The sequence below is a fragment of the Callorhinchus milii genome, unplaced genomic scaffold (genome assembly GCF_018977255.1).
Source record: "Callorhinchus milii isolate IMCB2004 unplaced genomic scaffold, IMCB_Cmil_1.0 Scaffold8, whole genome shotgun sequence".
NCBI lineage: Eukaryota > Metazoa > Chordata > Chondrichthyes > Chimaeriformes > Callorhinchidae > Callorhinchus > Callorhinchus milii.
In genome coordinates this window covers 17,132,866-17,152,824 of record NW_024704749.1, presented here as the reverse complement: position 1 = coordinate 17,152,824, position 19,959 = coordinate 17,132,866, and the positions used below count along the sequence as shown (strand labels likewise).

The following is a 19,959-nucleotide window of genomic DNA, read 5'->3' as shown; positions in this document are numbered from 1 at the left end:
GAAGGTATTCCTGAGTTGCTGTAAGCTATTACGTGTGCTCTTTCTACCTTATGCTGTTTTGGACTGCAAAGAGATTTTAACAGCCAGTTTAGTGCATCCTGCGTCAGCCTGACTCAGTTTGTAGCACTCTCGCCTCTGAGTCAGAAGATTGTGAGTTCAAGCCATAAGTCAGGACTTGGAATTCATATACCCTAAGCTGACAATCCAATGCAGTGCTGGGTTTCCGCTGCATTATTAGGAGATGCCGTCCTTCAGATTATCATTCATTGTTAAACTGAGGTCCCACCTGCTGATAAACATCCCACGGCACTATTCGAACAGAGAATAAAGTTTCTTCTGATGTCCTGGCCAACAATTTCACAAATAAAATTGGTCATTCACTCCTTGACTCTTTATTGGGACATTGCCGTCCCACAAACTGCTGTTCCTATGTTCCAATACAAGTATTGCGGCTTAGGTCTACCCAATGAGCCATCAACACAGACTGTGTTTATTCTTTTTTAATGAAAACACATGTTGATTTGTCGCAGATGTCATTCATAGGCAATTCGCAAGTCAAACGTGACGCGATGATGAAGAGTAAAAATGTATGAATTTTTTTAAAAAAAAATTCTTAAATACTGGAATTGTTTTATTTGTTTTAAGACTTATTCCACCTAAATCCTCTTATTGCTGCTGTCAACCTCCATGCAGGTTAGTTGGCAGGCGTTTGCTACTCTTTGTGCTGCCTCATTAATGCAGTATGTTCAAAGTAAGTTTCACATATTTCTATGAAATAGTCTGACTGAAGCACACTGTTGTTCAAAGCAGTAAAAGTAGGACTGCACACTGAAGACGCTGAATCTCTAGAGACTCCCTGTGCTTAAACGTTCTACATATACTGAAGTATTTTATAAAATATTTTAAAATATTATTTTTAAACTAAATTACCTCTGAATTCACTGACGATAATATTAATACTGTAAATATACATGTAAGCACGATTTGGGTTGTAGTCACTATGCACAGTAATTGTTTTTGCATACGTAAAGAATAATTATTTTCACAATGCAGTAAATCATGCATTCCATATATTGCAGAGTGCAAAACTGATGGCAAATCTCCCATCAAGGAAATCAAGAGTTCCAGGAATTGTTCTTTGGGAGATTTATTTAACTCGACTTAAATCAGTCCTTAATACTGGTATTACGCATTTGCTTCTGGTGATTGTTCCAAAGATACCTGTGCCAACAACTCCCATCAGGACACGAGAGCCAAGTTGAGTCCGTGCTATTTTCCCAATTGTAGTCCTAGATGTGGGTTTTTTTCCTGCAAAAACTTCTTCTACGTTAAAAACTGAAGCGTGTATGAGCTTTTCTGCAGTTGTCGCAATTGTTGTGGGTTTCCATTGATAACATACACGAACTGGAATTGTATTCGGATAATTACAATTGGAAAATAAGTTATTTTTGTGTGATATTTTGGTGGCGCTTACCGTTTGCCCAGGTAGACCCCGGGGCCCAGGAAGACCTCGGGCACCTGGTTTTCCCTGTGGAAGATTTAAAAAAAACATTCAGAAATGTCAAGAAACTTTTCCTTCTTAAAACTACTGCTGTCTTTCCAGGATTCAGGCTTCGATGTAAGGCAATTGGAGTCATATCAATAAAAATACCGGCATCATCAGTCAGCCAAGGGAACCTTTTGGGAAAATATTCTAGTAATGAAGTCAGCGCGCTGCTTGCATTGCCTAACTGGCTGTCTGAACAGAAAATCTTAATGCAATCGTACTCACTTTGGGACCCTCTGGACCATTTTTCCCTGGTGGTCCAATGTCTCCTGGAAAACCCTACATGGAATTTATAAAACAAAATATGATGCACAGTTTATTAAGTCGGATAACCTTTTGTATTATACAATATCCTAATAGTTCAATGTTCTCCTAAATAACATACCTTTCTTTTGCCAAACGAATGTTTTAAAGTTTTGCTTCGAACACATAAAATACAGAACTATTACAATAATAATCCTTGCGTTTGATACGGAGCCTTATCACATCTTCTCTCGTTGCACCATTCTTAAAAGGTTGCAACTCTGAAAGAGTTTGGGAACGGTTTTGGTCACAAACACCCGGAGATGACGTTCAGATTTAATAACAATAATAATCCTTGCATTTGATATAACGCTTTTCACGTCTTCTAGACGTCTCAAAGCGCTTCACAATACTCCTTGCATTTGACATAATGCCTTATCACATTGTCGAGATGTCCCGAAGCCCTTCACAGGATATACCCTGAAGTGGATTCACGGTGTATTTTTGTGGGCGCCAAATTGCACGCCGAGACTTCACTGCTGATTCACTGATGTTTTGAATTAGCTTAACTGGGATTTAATTTCATCAAAATTGAGAATATCAAGAGCAACAAAGAACTCTCAAGCTTGGGACGCCCGATGTGAAAGGCGCTATATTAATGTAACTTTGTTGTTGTTGTACATCGTTTGCTTTGCTGATGCAGGGGCTGTTGCCCTTTGAGGCGCAATGCCTGCCTAATTCTGGTTGTAGTCCTTCAGGAAGTAAAAGCAGTTGTTCTAGTACCTTATTCTGTACTTTAGTCATTCCCATAATGACAACCAATTTCCTGTTCAGCACTGTAAAGTTTATATTGAGTGGTACAAAAAATGCAGGGCTTCTATGGGCACCAGCACTGCAATGTACACGCCAACATCGAAGACATTAAACTGAATTGAAACTGGAGCGATTTCAATATGTCCAGTGGATCAAGAGGGTCTCCTGCTGGCCAGCATAAAGTTTGCAATTGGAGGGATTATAAGCATAATAATAAATAATAATAATCCTTGCATTTTGATATGGGGCTTTTCACGTCTTCGAGACGTCCCAAAGCGCTTCACGGAATATACCGCAAAGTGAATTGACTGTATATTTGTGGGCGAAACGCAGCAGCCAATTGCGCACAGCAGCGTCCCACAAACAGTTGCGGACTGAAGTGAACTATCCTATTATTGTTTTTTTTTCTTAAGGGATTATTATTAGGCATGCGGAGTAAGGAAACTCGCCCAATGTTTCGCCCTGCCGGGAATCAAACCCAGGTCTCTCGCTTGCGAGACGAGCGCTCTAACCACTGAGCTACAGGACTCCTAAGTAGAATTATGTCGATATAATAAACATACATGGAAACAACTTCAGAAGCAAATCATCTGTTCATCTAATCTCCCCATTCAAATTCCCTCCAGATTAGAGTAGAAGAGAATCATTTTGGCATTAATGCCTCAAGTTAAAGAATCTACCACACTCAGGAGCGAGTTAAACGTAAAAATAGGAGGAAAAAAAATGAAGTAGCATTTTTAATGTTTGTACTAATTATTATTATTTATACCTTACATTCAGAAACAAATGATTCAGTGTGTCTAGAATGCAGCTTTGTACAATATAGCAAGTACTCGATTTGTTGACAGAGTGAAAATAAAGTCTGATTTACAAAGTGTGAATAAACCGTGAAGCCAAAATCAGAGTCCAATCCTACAGCACTCCACGGAGCCAAGGCCATCCGAATCCGATTCAGTCTGGGAAAATGATCTGCGGGTGCAGTATGTGCTTTTCAGTCGGTTAATTGATCCATAATTGTTAACACCTGTCCGAAAAATAGTTAAATATGACTGCAAGATCTAAAAGTTGCCTAATAAGTCATGGTATAAGCCAGCAAAATATTCCTGTAAGTCTTGGCCTTAGTCTGTACTTTAGTCATTCTCATAATGATGACCGATTTCCTGCTCAGCATTATAAAGTTGTTGGTGCTGTCCACGAGGGAAGCTCTACAATTGCTGATAGCATTGTCATGTGATGTTAAATTTAGTGAAATGATGGGTTAACTTAATGCGTAAATTGAACTTCCCTCCCGCAACAGTCAAATAAATGAGCCAGTTTTATTTGCAAAAAGAATTGGCTGTCACACGACTAATTTGAGGCAACAGAGGCAAGCCAAACTCTCTGAGCCCTCCAATAACATGACACACAACCAGTGAAGCAACGAAAGACGGAAAGTAGGACTGCCAAACATGACTGGGAACACCACCCCACAATTAAAACGTACCATTAGCAGCTGAAGCATCAGTTAAGATCTTTCAGCTGCTGTGTAAAGAAATAAAAACGCTGGAAATCCCAACCAGTTCTATCAGCATCTGAAACAGGTATGAAGATTTTGGGCAAGACCGAGGATTTAGTTTAATTTTTAAAATAACTTTGGAGAAAAGCTAAAGATAGCTCTTCAATGTGAGATAGAAAATAACTGCAGCAAACTGGAAATGCAGTATCGAAAAGGTATTTTCCTGTTGGTCATTGGAAGTCAACGAGGGAGTCAATTAATAATGCTTAAAAAAACGCTGAATAATCACTCCAATCTGTAGTCAGGGATGATATAGTTGGGATAAAGCCATGATTTCTGCTGTATCATAAGTTTATGATGTCTGCTTGAGGCTGGTCAAGTACCACATTAGCACAAAAGTTACATAAAGAAAGGAATTTTGAGAAGTGCCTTCAATTCACATTGTGTTTTCCATATGTTATTATAAACACTAAATGTTTCCAAACTATATTAGCGACAATCATTACTCTGAAAAGCAGGCACTCCATCAAAGGAGCTTTCCATCGTGTACTCGCTAATTGAATCCACAGGTACTGTTGGTAGAAAGTGGTTGGAAAAGAAGGCGTGAATAAATGTTAGTCGTTTTTTTTTCCCAAACTTTGCTCAAATAACGTACGATGCATATTGTGAAAGGCTCAACTCCACACTTTCCATTAACTTATACATTCCACTTGCACAGCCAAAAGCATCAGGGATCGCTGTGCATTATTTCAAACAATCTCTTCCGTTGTTAGTCAGAGCGCTATATTTGTTTAAAGAGCCATTTAATAAATTCCCTGGCTGTGCTGAGTAACTCAGAATAGCTGTGAACTTCAGAGTGACTTTTCACCAAAATAAAGAGACCCACTAAAGTTTAATTATGCATCTCGAGTATTGGCTAGCAGTAGGTATTAAAGATTTAATACAATATTCCCATGCACAGAACAGCCAGTCCATATTAATCAACTGAATTCTCTGAAATAGAAATTAATTTTAACTGATGCCACACTTATGAAATGGTTTCCCAAGTCAAATTGAATGTTCTTGAGCTACAGCACTTCAGTTAGTGGATCAATTCCTTCTCCTCCCTGAATAATGTCTGGGACACTAACTCGACCCAAGTCAAGCAAAGAACTGCCTCTTGTGGGATCCCTAATACACTCTCTGTCAGGAAGCGGACATGGACTACAGTGATAAGCTCAAGAGTTCTTTCCACTTGGGCATTACCAGCGTATGTTGGGTTGGTTGAAGTCGCCCATAAATATATAAACTTAAAGTAACAGATCATTCTCAATTTCACCCAGCGGTCTGTAGCAAACCCCAAATATTAATCCAGAGAAGGAGTTTCTCTCGGTGCTCTGGCCAAAAATCTTCCAAATAAAATTGGTGATTCACTCCATGGGACATTGCTGTGTGCAAACTGGCTGCCAGATTCTCCCACAAAATACACACAGTCCCACCACTGTACAATATATCATGTGCTAAGTCATGCAACATGAGGCACAGTATCAAATGCAAGGCTCATATATTATTATTTACAATCTACTAGTGACCCGTTTCAAAACATCTGCACAAATGGGGTTTCTTCAGAAGTATAATGTTAATAAAGTAAATCTACATTCAATCCGACATCTAGAGATATACATTCTGAAAATATAAGAAACTAAAAGACTCTTTATTTCATAAATAAGTAGAATTTAGCAAAACCAAAATTCTCAAGAGAATAAATTCTCAGATTTAAGATTGGTTTAAGAGTGGTTACGCACATCTTTTTTTGAAAGTGGGATAATCAAGCTTTGGAGGCGTACATTTATGAACACGAGAAGATGGAGAAACAGACAGTTAAAACTGTAAACTAAAGAATGAAAATAAAATACTGATATGCACATTAATTGGATTAAATTGACACAGATACAACTACAATTAGGAACACATTCAAGAAAGAGGATTCCCAAAAAGCAAATATAATTTGCATACAATTTAGTACAAAACAGAAAAGAGTAAAAATGCAATAAAGGGGATTTGACATTGTATAATCCCCAGTAGGGAGTAATGAGGGGCCCTAAAATTGGCAAACCTTAATATTGTGGAAAATCGACAAAATAAAACTGATATAAGAATCCTCCAAAATCTTGCACTTACATTTTAAGACGAGGATCTTAAAGTGAAGATTGTGAGTATTTTTGGTCTCTGATGTTCAACCGTGACTATTAAGATGGTAAAGCTTGAGAAAAAATTGCCGCAATATATATATAATACACATATATATATATATATAATTACCTTATAAATGACTCTTATTTGCCAAAACTTTAAACCAAAATGTTCAAAAAAAAATCAGGATATCTAAAGGTAATTTAAGAAAACATCGAATGTCATCAGATGTCAGTTTAACTCTAGCTTTTATTTAGAAATACGATTTTCTTGATGAATTGCTTATATGCGCCTGAAAACATTGAGCGGGCATGTGTGTTATAACAATCAAAAATCTGTATATGTGCAAAAAGGGATGATTAATCTGGTTTTGAACCAGTGTGTTCAGCTGGGAGCACAATGTCTGGTTGCTGAATAGTTTCCACATCCTGCAGTTTGCTAATGTGTCTGCATTACATGCCTGTGCTGGTTCTCGCGGAAATACTTTTCCTTTTAACCTTTTGCAAAAATCCTATCTGTGGGCAGAAGCAATAGGAAAATGAAGCAGCGCTGAACGTCTGATGAGAGATAAATTTCTATCTCTTTGCTCTCTTCAACATTATACTTCAACTCCGTTTGCTTTGTTTCGTGGACAAGATAGCAAATCGCTTTCTGTGTTTTTTTTTAGTATTTCTGACCGAACTGTAACACAATCCAAAATTCTCCGAATTTGTGTTTTCGCAAGTTTTTTTTTTCTTGCTTCACTCTCAACCCCTCGACTTCCAGACGGATTAGAGGCATTTCAAGTGTGGAAAGAGGGCATTCGGCCCATCTGGTCAGCTCTCAGAGCAAACTGTTCTTTCTGATAGAAAGTCCCGAAGTAATTAAATTGTGCCACTTCCACAGGTTCTACTTTAGTCAATGCAACACTACGACTAGCCACTTGGAGGTGTGCTTTTACACAGTGAAGAGATCAAGGTCAGTTTTTTACTCTTCCTCCATCCTTTCGCCCACAAAATATTCAGTCAATTCACTTTACAGTATATCCTGTGAAGCTCTTTGAGACATCTCAAGTGATGTACAGTGATAAGGCGCTGTATCAAATGCAAGGATTAATAATATTATTCTTATCATCATCGTCCTAGGTCCATTTCTTTGGAATTTCAATTTAGCAGGTTTAACTGACAAAGGTAAAAACTATTTTCAAATCGATGAGATGTGTTGAGAAAACAAAGGGAGTATCGTTTAATAAGGGATGCCTAACAGGGATTTGTGGGCAAAATGTGGGTATCCAAATCATAATATCATGAAATGTGAGCAAAGCTCACAGGGGGTTTAAAAATGAGACTTGCCACCAAAATTACATGAAGTCTGGAGGATTTCAAACAGGTACAAACCAGCCCAAGCTCGTCATTAAATTCGAAACCTCAGAGATGTCACAAGAATGGCTGATTTGGGCTGTTAAAAATGTTACAATGGTCGGACCTTGTGGTCCTGTTGTTAGGTGCTGGGGGCTCAAGGCAGAACGAGGTTTTGATGTGTATTGAACCATCTTGTACTTTGACTGGAAGTACCTGATCCCGCCATAGGGAACCAAAAGTGTATGATTCTCCTCATCTCATAGTGAAGAAGATCAAGTCAAATCACCCCTCTGATATGCCAATACGGTGTATATTTTTTGAAACGATCTTATTGATTGTGATTTTAATGTCATATTACAGTATTAGGTTTGGTGGTTTTCACACACCTTGTTAATAAGCAGATATCACTGCTGTACAGAGCTCTGGTCAAATCTCTTGGGCTGGTTTGTACCTGTTTGAAATCCTCCAGACTTCATCTAATTTTGGTGGCAAGTCTCATTCTTAAACCCCCTGTGAAAACTGCATATAATTCTGGTCACTGTGACATAAAGGGGCTGTCAAGGCTTCAGAGGCAGTCGAGAGAACAACAGGGATGATTCCCAGTGTTAGAGGAATGAGCTGTGAACAGCGATTAGCCAAGCTAGAGCTCTTCAGTCTTGAGAGAAGACAACTCAGAAGGGACCTCATAGAGAGGTATAACATTTTAAATGGGATTGAAAAAGTAAACCAAGATCAATACTTTAGGATACATCAAGACAGCAGAACAAGAGGATGTAGGTTTGGAGCTGTAAAGGGCAATTTCAGCACAGATACCAGCAAGGTTTTCTTTAAGCAGTGGAAAATCAATGACTAGAGGATATTGCCAGTAAAGTTAGTAGCGGCCAAGACATTTGACTCATTTAAAAAGCAGCTTGATGAACTGATGGGGTGGGGTGAACAACAGGGTAGGTATTCTGGAGAGAATAGATCAGATTAGTCCAATGGCCTTCTTCATCCAAACCAATCTTATAAGCTTGTGAAGCAATACTTCAGCAGGAATTTCCAGTTATTGAAGCACTGATCTGACCAGTTAAAACAAATTTGATTCGGACTTTTTGCATGGTTACGGCAAACAAACTGGACCCAAAGAATCACTATTGAATCTAACTAGAGTTTTGCTTGGCTCATAGAAAGGATTGCTGACTTGGCTTGAAGTCACTGAAGTATAATCCTTGGCGCCCAGTTCCAGTTCCAAATTAAATTCATACAGCTGGCAGTCTGATCTTCCTGAAACTTCTTCCCTTGCATATGAATCAAACCGTGATTGGAATAATGCAGTTGACAGTGCAAATAACTAACCACATTCAGGATATAGAGAAAGTGTAGACAAAATTCTTTGCTGAGTCATTGTGAAGTAGAACATAGTTCACCCAACCAAAAATGCTTTGAAGCCCTACAAAAGTGATTAGATCAAAACTGGTTGCTTTGTAAGAATTGGCTTCAAACCCAGTAAGGGCTTGTTTCCAGCATTAGCTTCATCAGTCCATCTAACCCTTATACACATATGGACCTGCTGGACTGAAATTGGCAAACAAACATTTTTCAGACCTGCAATATCTTATAATATCTTATTTCTACAAACACTGGATAACATGCATCTCTGCGCTCAAAGTAAACTGTGTGATGGCTATCCACAGCGGATATAAAACGACTGAATTTCAACAAGTCGTACAATTACTAAAATTGCAAGCTCTGTTATGAGGCCCAAAAGGGATGTTATTATTATACATGACCTGGAGTTCGGATGGCTCATATATCTAATATCGGGATATTTATTCCCTATAGATAACCATAACATTACATGATACAGCTTTTATTGATATTATTATTTTAGGTTTCAGCTTGTAGTTTTTTACACTGGCCCATTTAGTACAGACATGATTTCTGTATCATCCAAAACTCTGCAGCTCGTGTACTCTCACGCACCAGGCTCCACGACCCCATCACTCCCACCCCTCTCCGACTCCACTGGCTCCCCATCCCCTAGAGGATCGAGTTCAAGATCCTCGTCCTCACCTTTAAGGCCATCCATGGCCTCGCCCCTCCTACCTCTCTGACCTGCTGACTCCCTACCAACCTGCCCGCTCCCTCCTTTCATCGGGCTCCGGCTGCTCCATGTCTCCCGCCCTACCATCGGTGGCCGGGCTTTCAGCCTCTCTGCCCCCACACTCTGAAACTCCATCCCACGGTCCCTTCACCTCGCTTCCTCCCTCGCCTCCTTCAAGGCCGGTATCAAGACCCTTCTCCTCGACAGTGCCCTTGGTCTCCCTGTCACCTCTCTGCCTTCCCTCACCCCTATACCACCCCCCCACCCCATGCTCGGGCCCCGACACCTGACTGTTCAGCGAATGGGGACGTCCTCTCGACGTGAAAGGCGCTCTATAAATGTCATTTTGTTGTTGTTGTTGTAAAAAGGGTAGTATTTCAAGGGTTAAACGTTTATGTGCATCGTGGGGTGGAAGGAGCAAAATCAGGACCTCAGTATGTTTACAAAATTATTTAGTGATATTTTTGTAAGGCTGTCAAACCATATCTGTCTTTAGGATTGTGCATGTCCAAGAATATTGTCACCTTGTATTAATGTGATCTGCTTTTAACGATTGGTTCTGAATGAAATGGAAGATGCTGATTGCTCTATCGGTGCTAAATCACATTATTCATTCAATTCTCTTTACAGTCTATTCTGCGAAGCGCTTTGAGACGTCTGGAAGACGTGAAAAGCGCTGTATCAAATGCAAGTATTATTATTGTTATTATTAATTATTATATAACAGGAGGCACGCGGTATTGGAAACAGCTGCTGCAAATCCAAGTTCAATAAAGCGTTCAACACCAAAATCTGTCGGAACTTTAGTAAACTACGCACGCCGTTGATCGCACTACATTAAAATATAGTACTGGTGCCTTTCTGACAAGAATGATTACTGCGTCTTTTACATTTTAGACGATTTGCTTTGGATCAACTTGGTGGAGTGATTGTATTCCTTTCATCATGACTATGGCAAAAACTTTCTGCACTCAAACATTTGGCACTCAAGGCTCCCCAGGAATAGGTATCCTAACTGAGGATTCACTCAGCGAGGCAACCCTCCCTTCCTCAATGAGCTTCCCTTCATTCCCGTCTCCTCTACTCCCCTCTCCTCCACTCCCCTCTCCTCACCCTCTCCTCTACTCCCCCGTTTCTCATGTCTGCGTTATGTTCTGACTCAAATACATTAAAGACCTTTCTAACATCAAAAGATTCATTAAAAAAAGTGAGGTTTGCGAGGTCAAGGGTTAGAGGTCGATAAACAACGACTGCTGAACATTTGTTCTTCTAACCATTGAGATCGCCATTTAAACTTGTGCTCTGGAGAATGTTAGGAATGGGCTCACAGAATGTTTGATGAATTGTGTTGCTCCTTCTACAATTTGGGGAACAGCTCCTGATCTAGTTACAGTTAAAGCCCAAGTCAGAATTGGTTGGCCCAAGGAAGCCAACGTTTCTTTGGAACTTACCGGGAGATAGGGATTAGTTACGAATGGTAAGACTGATAACAAGCAAAAAAAAAAGGATAGCAGGAAGTAGATGTTACGGTGGTACATTTTAACCACAGTTTGTTACACCTTGTGTGAGAAGTATCTTATGACTGCTCGCTGCGTATTCATATGAATAGCTCTTACGCAGCAGATATTCTCAATCGCTTACATGTGTTCTTTAATTGGCTGTACCTTAACACAAGAAAGTTCGAATGTGTTACAACTTGAGAGACAGAGACATGATCAGTGGCAGATGCAATTTCTGCCCCTACTATTGATTTCAATGCTCCCACTATTGTAAATTATGCCACGAAGAGAAAAGGACCACTACAAAGAGAGCTGACATGACAGATGTTAAAATTACTTATTAACAAGTTTATTCCAGCTGTTTTACATTGGTCTTTTCCAACTGGAAACGACACACACTGGTCTTTCTGTCAGATTAACCCTTTCAAGATTTTGTGGCTTTTTTTTTTAAAAATTCAGTTTTCAAGTAGAAATTCCTTCATTATGAGCATTCATCACCAGTTTATACACTCAGTGACATGAGAAATTTTATCCTCTGAGCAATTGACTACCGTCTCATAACAATGACAATTTGCACAGCAATTTAAACAGATTTTTTTGGGGGGAAAAATACCTTTTGTTAATTCTATTTCTACACTTTCAACAGTGTACAATTTATACAAACGTTCTGCTCGTACACTTGATTGTGTGAATGTTCTTGTTTGCCCTGAATACACAGTTGCTAGCCTTTGTCATTTGCCCTTCGAATCGAATATGTACTTGCTGCTATTTGTTCTGATTACAGGTTGCACTGGTTACTGTTTACGACTCTAGTGTCTGTATGTCGCTGTGGTTTTCCTTGACCACACCGCTAATTCCATGTACAGTGCTTATGAAAGGTCTTTTCTGAAATGTTACTCCATATTTTTNCTTTCTTATTTCAAAACTGCAGCATTCACAATTTTTCTTTTCATTTTCGGTACCATACTTTGAAAGAACATTGTTCTTTGGCAAGTTTCAAACTCAATGGAAGCAGACACGCAATAACAGATCTAAGGCGTGTGGTTTTGTACGAATATGTTTGGTGGGACAAATCTAGTGAAACGAGCACAACCGTAGTCAAATTGGCAAAGGGAAGTCTTCAACAGCTGAGTTTTAAAATGTGTGTTTGAATTACTAATGTGCAGCATTTGATTGTTCTGAGAAAGAGGAGACTGCTCAGTTCACCTACGGAATATACAGTTACTACACTTCACAGTAAATCCTTTGGAGCCCTTTGAGACCTTTCGACAACATGATAAGGCGGTGTATCAGATTGCAAAGATTATTATTATTATTTAAGATTAAAAAATTAATGCCAACGACTGCAGCAGCTGACAATACATGATTTATGAGAGAATTTCTCACCATCTCCAACAGCTCTGTTTGACCTATTCTGGTTTCACTTTCAGCTGTTTTTTTTTATTCAAAATATAATCGTAACTGAGGGAGAAGTTCACTGAAACATTATTCTCTCACGGTACAGCAGAGATTTACAGCTGTCACGCTCCAGTAGGGGGAGTAGCTGCTTGAGTACACAGTGCAAACTACTCATCCAACCAACTTGGTGTCCCAAGTTTGCTGATCGCTAAAAATAGTGATCTTTCATTCCTTATCAAAAAAGCGAAACAAAACGATTGCTACCCGCTGGTGCTCAGTAAATGATGGGCCCCACGATTTACTCACTTTGGGTTGAAAATTGCATTTTTACACTCAGTCTATGATCATTTCAAGTCCTAATACCATTTGCCCTTTATACGTCTCAACTCGTGTTTGTATCTTACAGCTATAAGGTATTAACTGAGCAGTTGCACTGTGATCATGATGGTTAAAAATAACACCTCTAAACAAGGTATAACAACATGGCTAATAACATTCTGAAAGGGGTTGTATTACGCAGACGCATCACTTTACAGTGTATCCTGTGAAGGGCTTTGAGACGTGTGACAACGTGATAAGGAGTTATATCAAACGGAAGGATTTATTATTATTATGATGATGATGTCTGGTACGTTTGACATTTCGTGTGAATGGTTACATGAAACGATGCAAGTAACATATGACATATTCCATGTGAAGGAGGAACTCACTCTCAGTTTGGATACACTTCAGTCTGGTGAGGAGTTCTGCAAGAGTCAGACACTTGACAAATTCCAAAACAAATTCCTCTTACCTCAAAGCCGGGGGCTCCTGGTATTCCATGAGGACCTCTATCACCAAGTTTTCCCTAGGAAAAAGTACAGTAAGTAAATCAGGAAATATGTCCAAACAGTGATGATATTTTTAATCATGTGAATCTTACAAAGAATATTAATATGTTGGGATTTGGTCTGCACTGCTGTTCTTTTTTAAATGGCTCAAGAAATGCAGCCGGAGCAGTTTATCACTCATATTGTTACTAATTATTTCCATTTCTAGTCTTGATAATACATCCCCCAACCCAATTTCCAACAAGCTCACGATGGTGGCATGACTTTGTCTGAATATATAATGATTTAAAGAGCTATCATGTGCGAAAAAATTATTTTCACTGTAGTGATTATATAATTTAGAAATACATAGCTCCTTTCACGTTGGGAGGATATCTCAAAACGCTTAACACTGTCGGCTCGGTACCCGAACTTGGGGAGCAAACCAAAGGGAGGGCACGGATGACCGAAAGCATGGTCAAAAGAGGACCTTGAACAAGGTGAGGGAGGTGGGGAGTTGGAGGAACTGTGAGACGAACTTCCAGAGAGTAGGGACTGAAAAGACTTGATTTTTTTTAAGCACACAGTCCTTTTAAGTCATTTGTAAATATGGAAAAATAAGAACTACGTGAATGGTTAGACACTCACAGCGATCCCGGGTTTCCCTCTGACTCCAGGCATTCCCTGAAATCCTGGATTACCCTGTAGTAGGAAAAAAAAGTGCTTCAATCAGTGACCCTGCTTCAGAATAATATTATGTTGATTATTCATGCTATACTTGGGACTTGCCCCAATGCTCTTTCACAAAGAACACAAGCCCCACATCAAGGTGTAAGCCTAGTTAGTGGCTCTACTCAATTACTTTAACCTTAAATGTTCATGTACATTTACTGGTTCTTGCTACATAACTCAGACCCATCAAATACTTTCAACAAATGCAGTAGCAGACAAAATGATCAACTTCAGGCGCATTTATAGCATCTTGAAATAATAATTTCATCTCTGGGATCAATTACGCGTGGAAGGGAATTTAATATTTCTTGTGGCATAACGTTACTTAGAAAACATTATGCCACCAAAGGACAATCATGAGATGGGATTTTAACAGCGCTGGAGGAAGATACAGAATTGAATGCAGATAACAAACAATTTACATTTATACAGTCCTTTCACATCGGGAGGATTTCTCAAAGCGCTTAACACTGCTGGCTGGGAACCCAAGCTTAGGGCAGGAAAGCAAGGGGGATGGAAAGGGGAAAGACCACCAAAAGCATTGTCAACGTGGTACATCTTCAGATGGACCTTGAATGAAGTAAGGCAAGAAAGGCTCCCAGCTGTAAACCCACCCGCTGTTGCTGGGACAGATAGGACCAGGGACACGAAGCAGGGTGGTGTTCACTGAACTATATGGTGCTTAGGGTGTCCTTTCACACACAGGATAGGAACAGTACGTGTACAGTATGAAGAACAGTATTGTGTACAGCACAGCTGAAGGCCGTTTGACCCATCGTATCTGTGCTGGCTCTCTCAAGAGCAATCCTTTCAGTCCCATTTACCCGCTGTTTCTCCATACTCCTGTAGCTGACTCTTTTTCAGATAATTGTCTACTTCCCTCTTGAAGGTCAATATGTATTCTGCCTCAGCCATCGCTCCTGGCAAGGCATTCCATATCCTAAGAATCCTGTGTTTGAAAAAANTCCTCCTAACTTCTGCGTTTGCTTATTTACTAACTATCTTAAATCGATGCCCTCTAAAGTTACCATCTCACTGACCAGCAGAAATAATTTCTCCCAATCGATTCTATCGAAACCCCTCCTAGCTTTGAAAACCTATAAAGTGGAGTGACTATTTTTTGGGCGGACCGAACGCGACAGCCAATTTGTGGATGGCAAACTTCTGGCGTGGACTGGAAGCCCCGTCATCTCGTGCCGGGACGTACACCGAACATAACTGTCCACAGGACACCCCCGTCTGAAGCAGACTCACGCTCTGATAATGGGGTCACCGTGTATTTTGGTGGGTCTCGTGTGTTCCATGCAATGGACCAAGTTATGTGCACACAACTTAGTTGAGTCTTTGTCATGTCTGCGTGTCTCACCATTGGATGCTCACGTTGTCAGCTGTAGAGAACTGTGTGGATAGTTATTTTGACTACCTGTGGTTTGTGCACGATAGTCTCTACGACTAGCTAATGATTTGCATGTCCTCCATTTCCGTGGTAGCCCAGAGTACTATACCTCGTATCTATTGGAACTTTCTGCTTATCTGACGGCTACGTTTGGAATCTCTAGAGGTCTTCTTTTTCCCCCATTTCCAAGGGGTCCATTTCCTTGGCAGTCAAACGAAGAACCTCTGTACTTTTGTTCCTGATAGCTGACGGCTTCTGCGGTTGTGCAGTGCCTTCCTGGGAATGTTAGGGAACTCATTGCTGCCCTACTATGGTTAGGAGTTATTCTGATTTAATTCCTAAAACACTGGTAGGTACAAGATTATGCAGTCAATGACAATCAATAAAAGGAACAAATTCAAAATATGCAGCAATCAGATAACTGTGAGGCTAGGGCATCTTTCGCCTAACTAGCTCTTTGCTACGTTACAAGCTGCTCAAAACCGAGAAAAATATTACGCATTGACTGCCCTTTACTGAAGATAATATACGTTTTTAAGACGACATTGGGAAAAACAAAATAACTATACATTTTCAACTCATTCCTTGAAATCACAAAAAATCAAACTATTCATAAAACTTACCTTATCGCCAGGAAAACCCAGCTCTCCTGGTATTCCTGGTATGCCCTCGTCACCCTAAACTCACAGTATAAGACATCACAGTGTTAGAGCATTGCTTTGTCTCTCTAAATGCACAGTAGAGCAGTACAGAGCGATAGCATTCGCGCATTACCTCTGCTACACAGCAGAGTTTGACCACTATTTCATCACTTGATCACAACTTGAAACAATATGCAATGCATGCAATGTTGGAGCATTGCCTTGTAAATCTAAATCCATGGAATACAACATTGCTTTACAACTCCAGTCACTGCATAGCGCAATGCTGAGACGTTGTCTCAAATGGCCAAGGTACATCTCTATGGATTTCCAACATTGCCTTGTCGCTGTAATACTGTACAACAGCAGTTACCTCATGACTCGTACATACATACTAACATGCACAAACAGGTAGAAGTGCTCCACTCAATATTTTGACACACTTTCCACAGCTCGTCTCTTTCATTCGAATGAAACTGCTCATTTTACAATCATCTGTTCTCTAAATAGCCACATTTTCTCTTGAAAATGGAAAAACAGGCGCATTATGAGGAGGTACGCGGCTCATCACATTCTGCTCCACACCAAATTGGGTTAATTTGTGCGCGTTGTACTTTATCAATTTGTGCGTCCAAATGCTTCACAGTTCCTACTTTTTATATGAATATTCCTTCAATGACATCCTCCTGCTGGTGCTAGGTACGGATACTCTAGAGAAATACACAGCATCAGCTTAACTGACTTTCAGATTGAGGTCTCCAACACTGTTAGGGTGACCAACTGATGAGTGAAACTGAGATAACTCAGTTATCACAACCAAGACACCAGGACAAGAGGGGAGGTGATTTATCAGAGAGGATTTCATGATAGTCCATTAATTTGTCAGGTTTAAAACTGTAGAACGCTGGTAAATTTTTGTCTGTAGCTGGCAGGAGCCAACCAGAGACTCAAAGCTTGCAGGGTTCGGTTTCTTTGTTATGTACATGCTATATTTTTTTGAGCTCTTCAAGAAACTAGTTTTTAATAGATTTGCCCGCCATGAGGCTGGAAATCTCTGAGCTCACCATTGAACACTGAACGGAAATCAAATGAACTGTATTGTTAAACTGAACAGTTTGCTATATATTCGAAAAAATGTTAAATCATAATGAAACTGAATCCCAAAAAGCATTGCTGAACAATTATGATCATCATATCCTGTAAACCCAAGAAATATGAATACATGTAGTAAGATAACCTACAAACAATTGCACTTTGATGCAGATTACACATTCTGAAAGAGATATACCATGACTATCCATCCTTACATACGCTTTGGCCATGTTTAGCTTGCTGAGGTAATACCAGAATTGAACAGTCTATGCAGCTCGCAAAATAAACATATGTTTTCCATTGCACTAAATATTTACAAAAAACATCTGCATGATGCTAAATATTGAAAAGTAAAATTGGCTTAACATGTATAAGGAACATTTCTCTTGCAGCTGTAGTCTTGAAGCAAACCTCAAATATTCAAGTCTGGTCTGGTTATATTTTTCATGATGTTGCAGTCATTAAAGAGTAAAATAAAAGTTTACATGCAAAGCTTTACGTGCAAACATTATCCATGGTCATGCAATATATTGGGTGGTGACAGAATATGGAGCATTTGAAAGGTGTACATTAGACCAGATTCGTATCAGTGTTAGGCATCAGGATTTTGCTGTGGTATAACTACTGGCGTGATGCTTTGGTGTACGACATGCTTGAAACAGAGTGGGAAAATGAGAGCTTGCAGCATGATTCCCCAGACTTTCGGGTCCCAATCTCAGCCACGGCCCCAGGAAAATACCAGCGGAGGTATTTTTTCCCCTCAGCGGGCAGCTTCTAAAAAACGAAATCACCCCATAACTGCTCTGGTGCATTTCTTAGAACACAGTTAAGGAGAGCAATATCGACCGCAAACCTGCCTTCACGTGGGATCGAAAAGATCAGGAAATGAGATGGGTGGAAATTGGATCATGATTTTAAGGGATATGTAAACTCTTTCCCTAAAATTGAATAGAACTAAATCATAGTAAAACGAAGGAGTATTAAAACGTTGCGTTATAAGCTTCAAACTCAATGCTCGAAGTAATATTTCATGTCTGAGGCAGAAATATTAACGCAGTGTTACAAGAAAATATTACTGTATTAGTGTGAAAGATCATTACGCTCCAGGGTTATAAAAAGACTTGCCAATGTTATCTTAGTGCAACAACAGGTATTATAAACAAAAACAGAAGTGGCTGGGAACACTCAGCAGGTCAGGCAGCATCTATGGAGAAAGTAAAGTGAGTCGACGTTTCGGGTCCACGACCCTTCGTCAGAACGCAACAGGTATTATAGCAGTGCTCTAAGGGAGTATCATTGAAAGGTGTATTATGTACAAGCATTATTATTGCACAAGGCGGTTTGAAACAGTATTAATACAACATCATAGTGCAAAAGGGGAATATTAAACAGTGCTAGAAGGGAAGATTAGTAATACATCACAGTGCAATAAGGGAGTATTCAGATCACCTTATCACCTTTCAGTCCTGGTTCTCCTGGGTTGCCCATTATGCCCTATAAAAACAAGCAGACAGGGTTACAGAAGATGAAAAAGGTCACGACGGCATTCAATGCCAAATTACTCAATAATACATCCAATGCAGTATTACTGACTCGTACTGACTGGTAATAAGTCTTCCTTCCCAACCCCCCCCCCCCCCCACACACACCCCACACACCAACTGATAGTAAACCAGACCAAAAAAATAGATAACTACTTTATAACAGAGAAACAAGGCAGAGAAATGCAAGTTAAAAATCAAAGGCTAGAAGGTGAGATAAAGAGTATGGTTATTAAACAAATGATTTAATAATTCACTCTTAGCAAAACATTACTCTGTGACAGAGGGCAGGCAACTTGTTCTAAGGCTCTCACTGTGGAACTCAAGCCATTCTCTAGGACTGATCCTCTGAAGTTCTCTTTCTTCTCAGTTTTGCTCAGAACAGCAATTCGCAGCGTGAGGATTGACAAATGAGCCCAATGTCAAACCACCGTGTCCCAAGGCTACCTCCAAACAATCAAGTTTTTTTTACAACAAATTCACTACATTTTACACCCAGATTTGGTTGACTATGCTATAGACATTTATCATCAATAAGAGCGTTGTAGCTTGGGAATGATATAAATATATACGCAGTTGTGCTTATCTATAAGTAAAAACAATCAAAATAGGTCACGTTTTTGAACCAAAATGCATCCTAAAGACTATAATGGACAGGACTATTTATTGAAAATGTTACTTAGGGTTGTAATTCTTTATTGTGATTGACTTACCATTAAATGGTGTAGCATAATGCATGATATCCTAATCATGAACACAATTCCTGTACATATGTTCTCTGTATATAAAGTACTGTACTACACACAGACAGAGCTGTTGCATTATACACTCACATAGTTCCTCTGAAAAATACCTGTATGGTCTATTTCAAATAACTATGCTCTATGATGCATTCACATTGCTATTTATGCCAAATAAGAAACATCAACAAATATTCAATCCTCATCAGAAAACCCAGCAGAAAATGCCACTGGACAAATTAATATTCCAAATTGTGACTTGAGGAAATAAAACTTTTTGTTAAGTTTCAGTTATTATCAATACATTGTCTGCTGCAAAATTAGCAATATTTCAATTACTATTGAGTACTTTGTTGACTGCAGTAGATCCATTTTGACAAGAGATCTAAAACATACGCTGATTATAGAGGAAACAA

The 19,959-nt window shown here is 39.5% G+C and overlaps 1 protein-coding gene across 2 annotated transcripts in view; it reads right to left on the bottom strand.

Annotated features, from left to right (window-relative positions):
• col27a1b (collagen, type XXVII, alpha 1b) overlaps positions 1-19,959 on the bottom strand; it is a 167,294-nt gene that overhangs the window by 70,013 nt on the left and 77,322 nt on the right. For both annotated transcript variants that reach the window (XM_042337353.1, XM_042337354.1), the window contains exons 16-21: positions 18,712-18,756; positions 16,153-16,206; positions 14,050-14,103; positions 13,386-13,439; positions 1,772-1,825; positions 1,475-1,528 (exon numbers count right to left, since the gene is read on the bottom strand). In XM_042337353.1, coding sequence (XP_042193287.1) covers positions 1,475-1,528; positions 1,772-1,825; positions 13,386-13,439; positions 14,050-14,103; positions 16,153-16,206; positions 18,712-18,756 — 315 coding nt within the window. The remainder of the gene's footprint in view (positions 1-1,474; positions 1,529-1,771; positions 1,826-13,385; positions 13,440-14,049; positions 14,104-16,152; positions 16,207-18,711; positions 18,757-19,959) is intronic.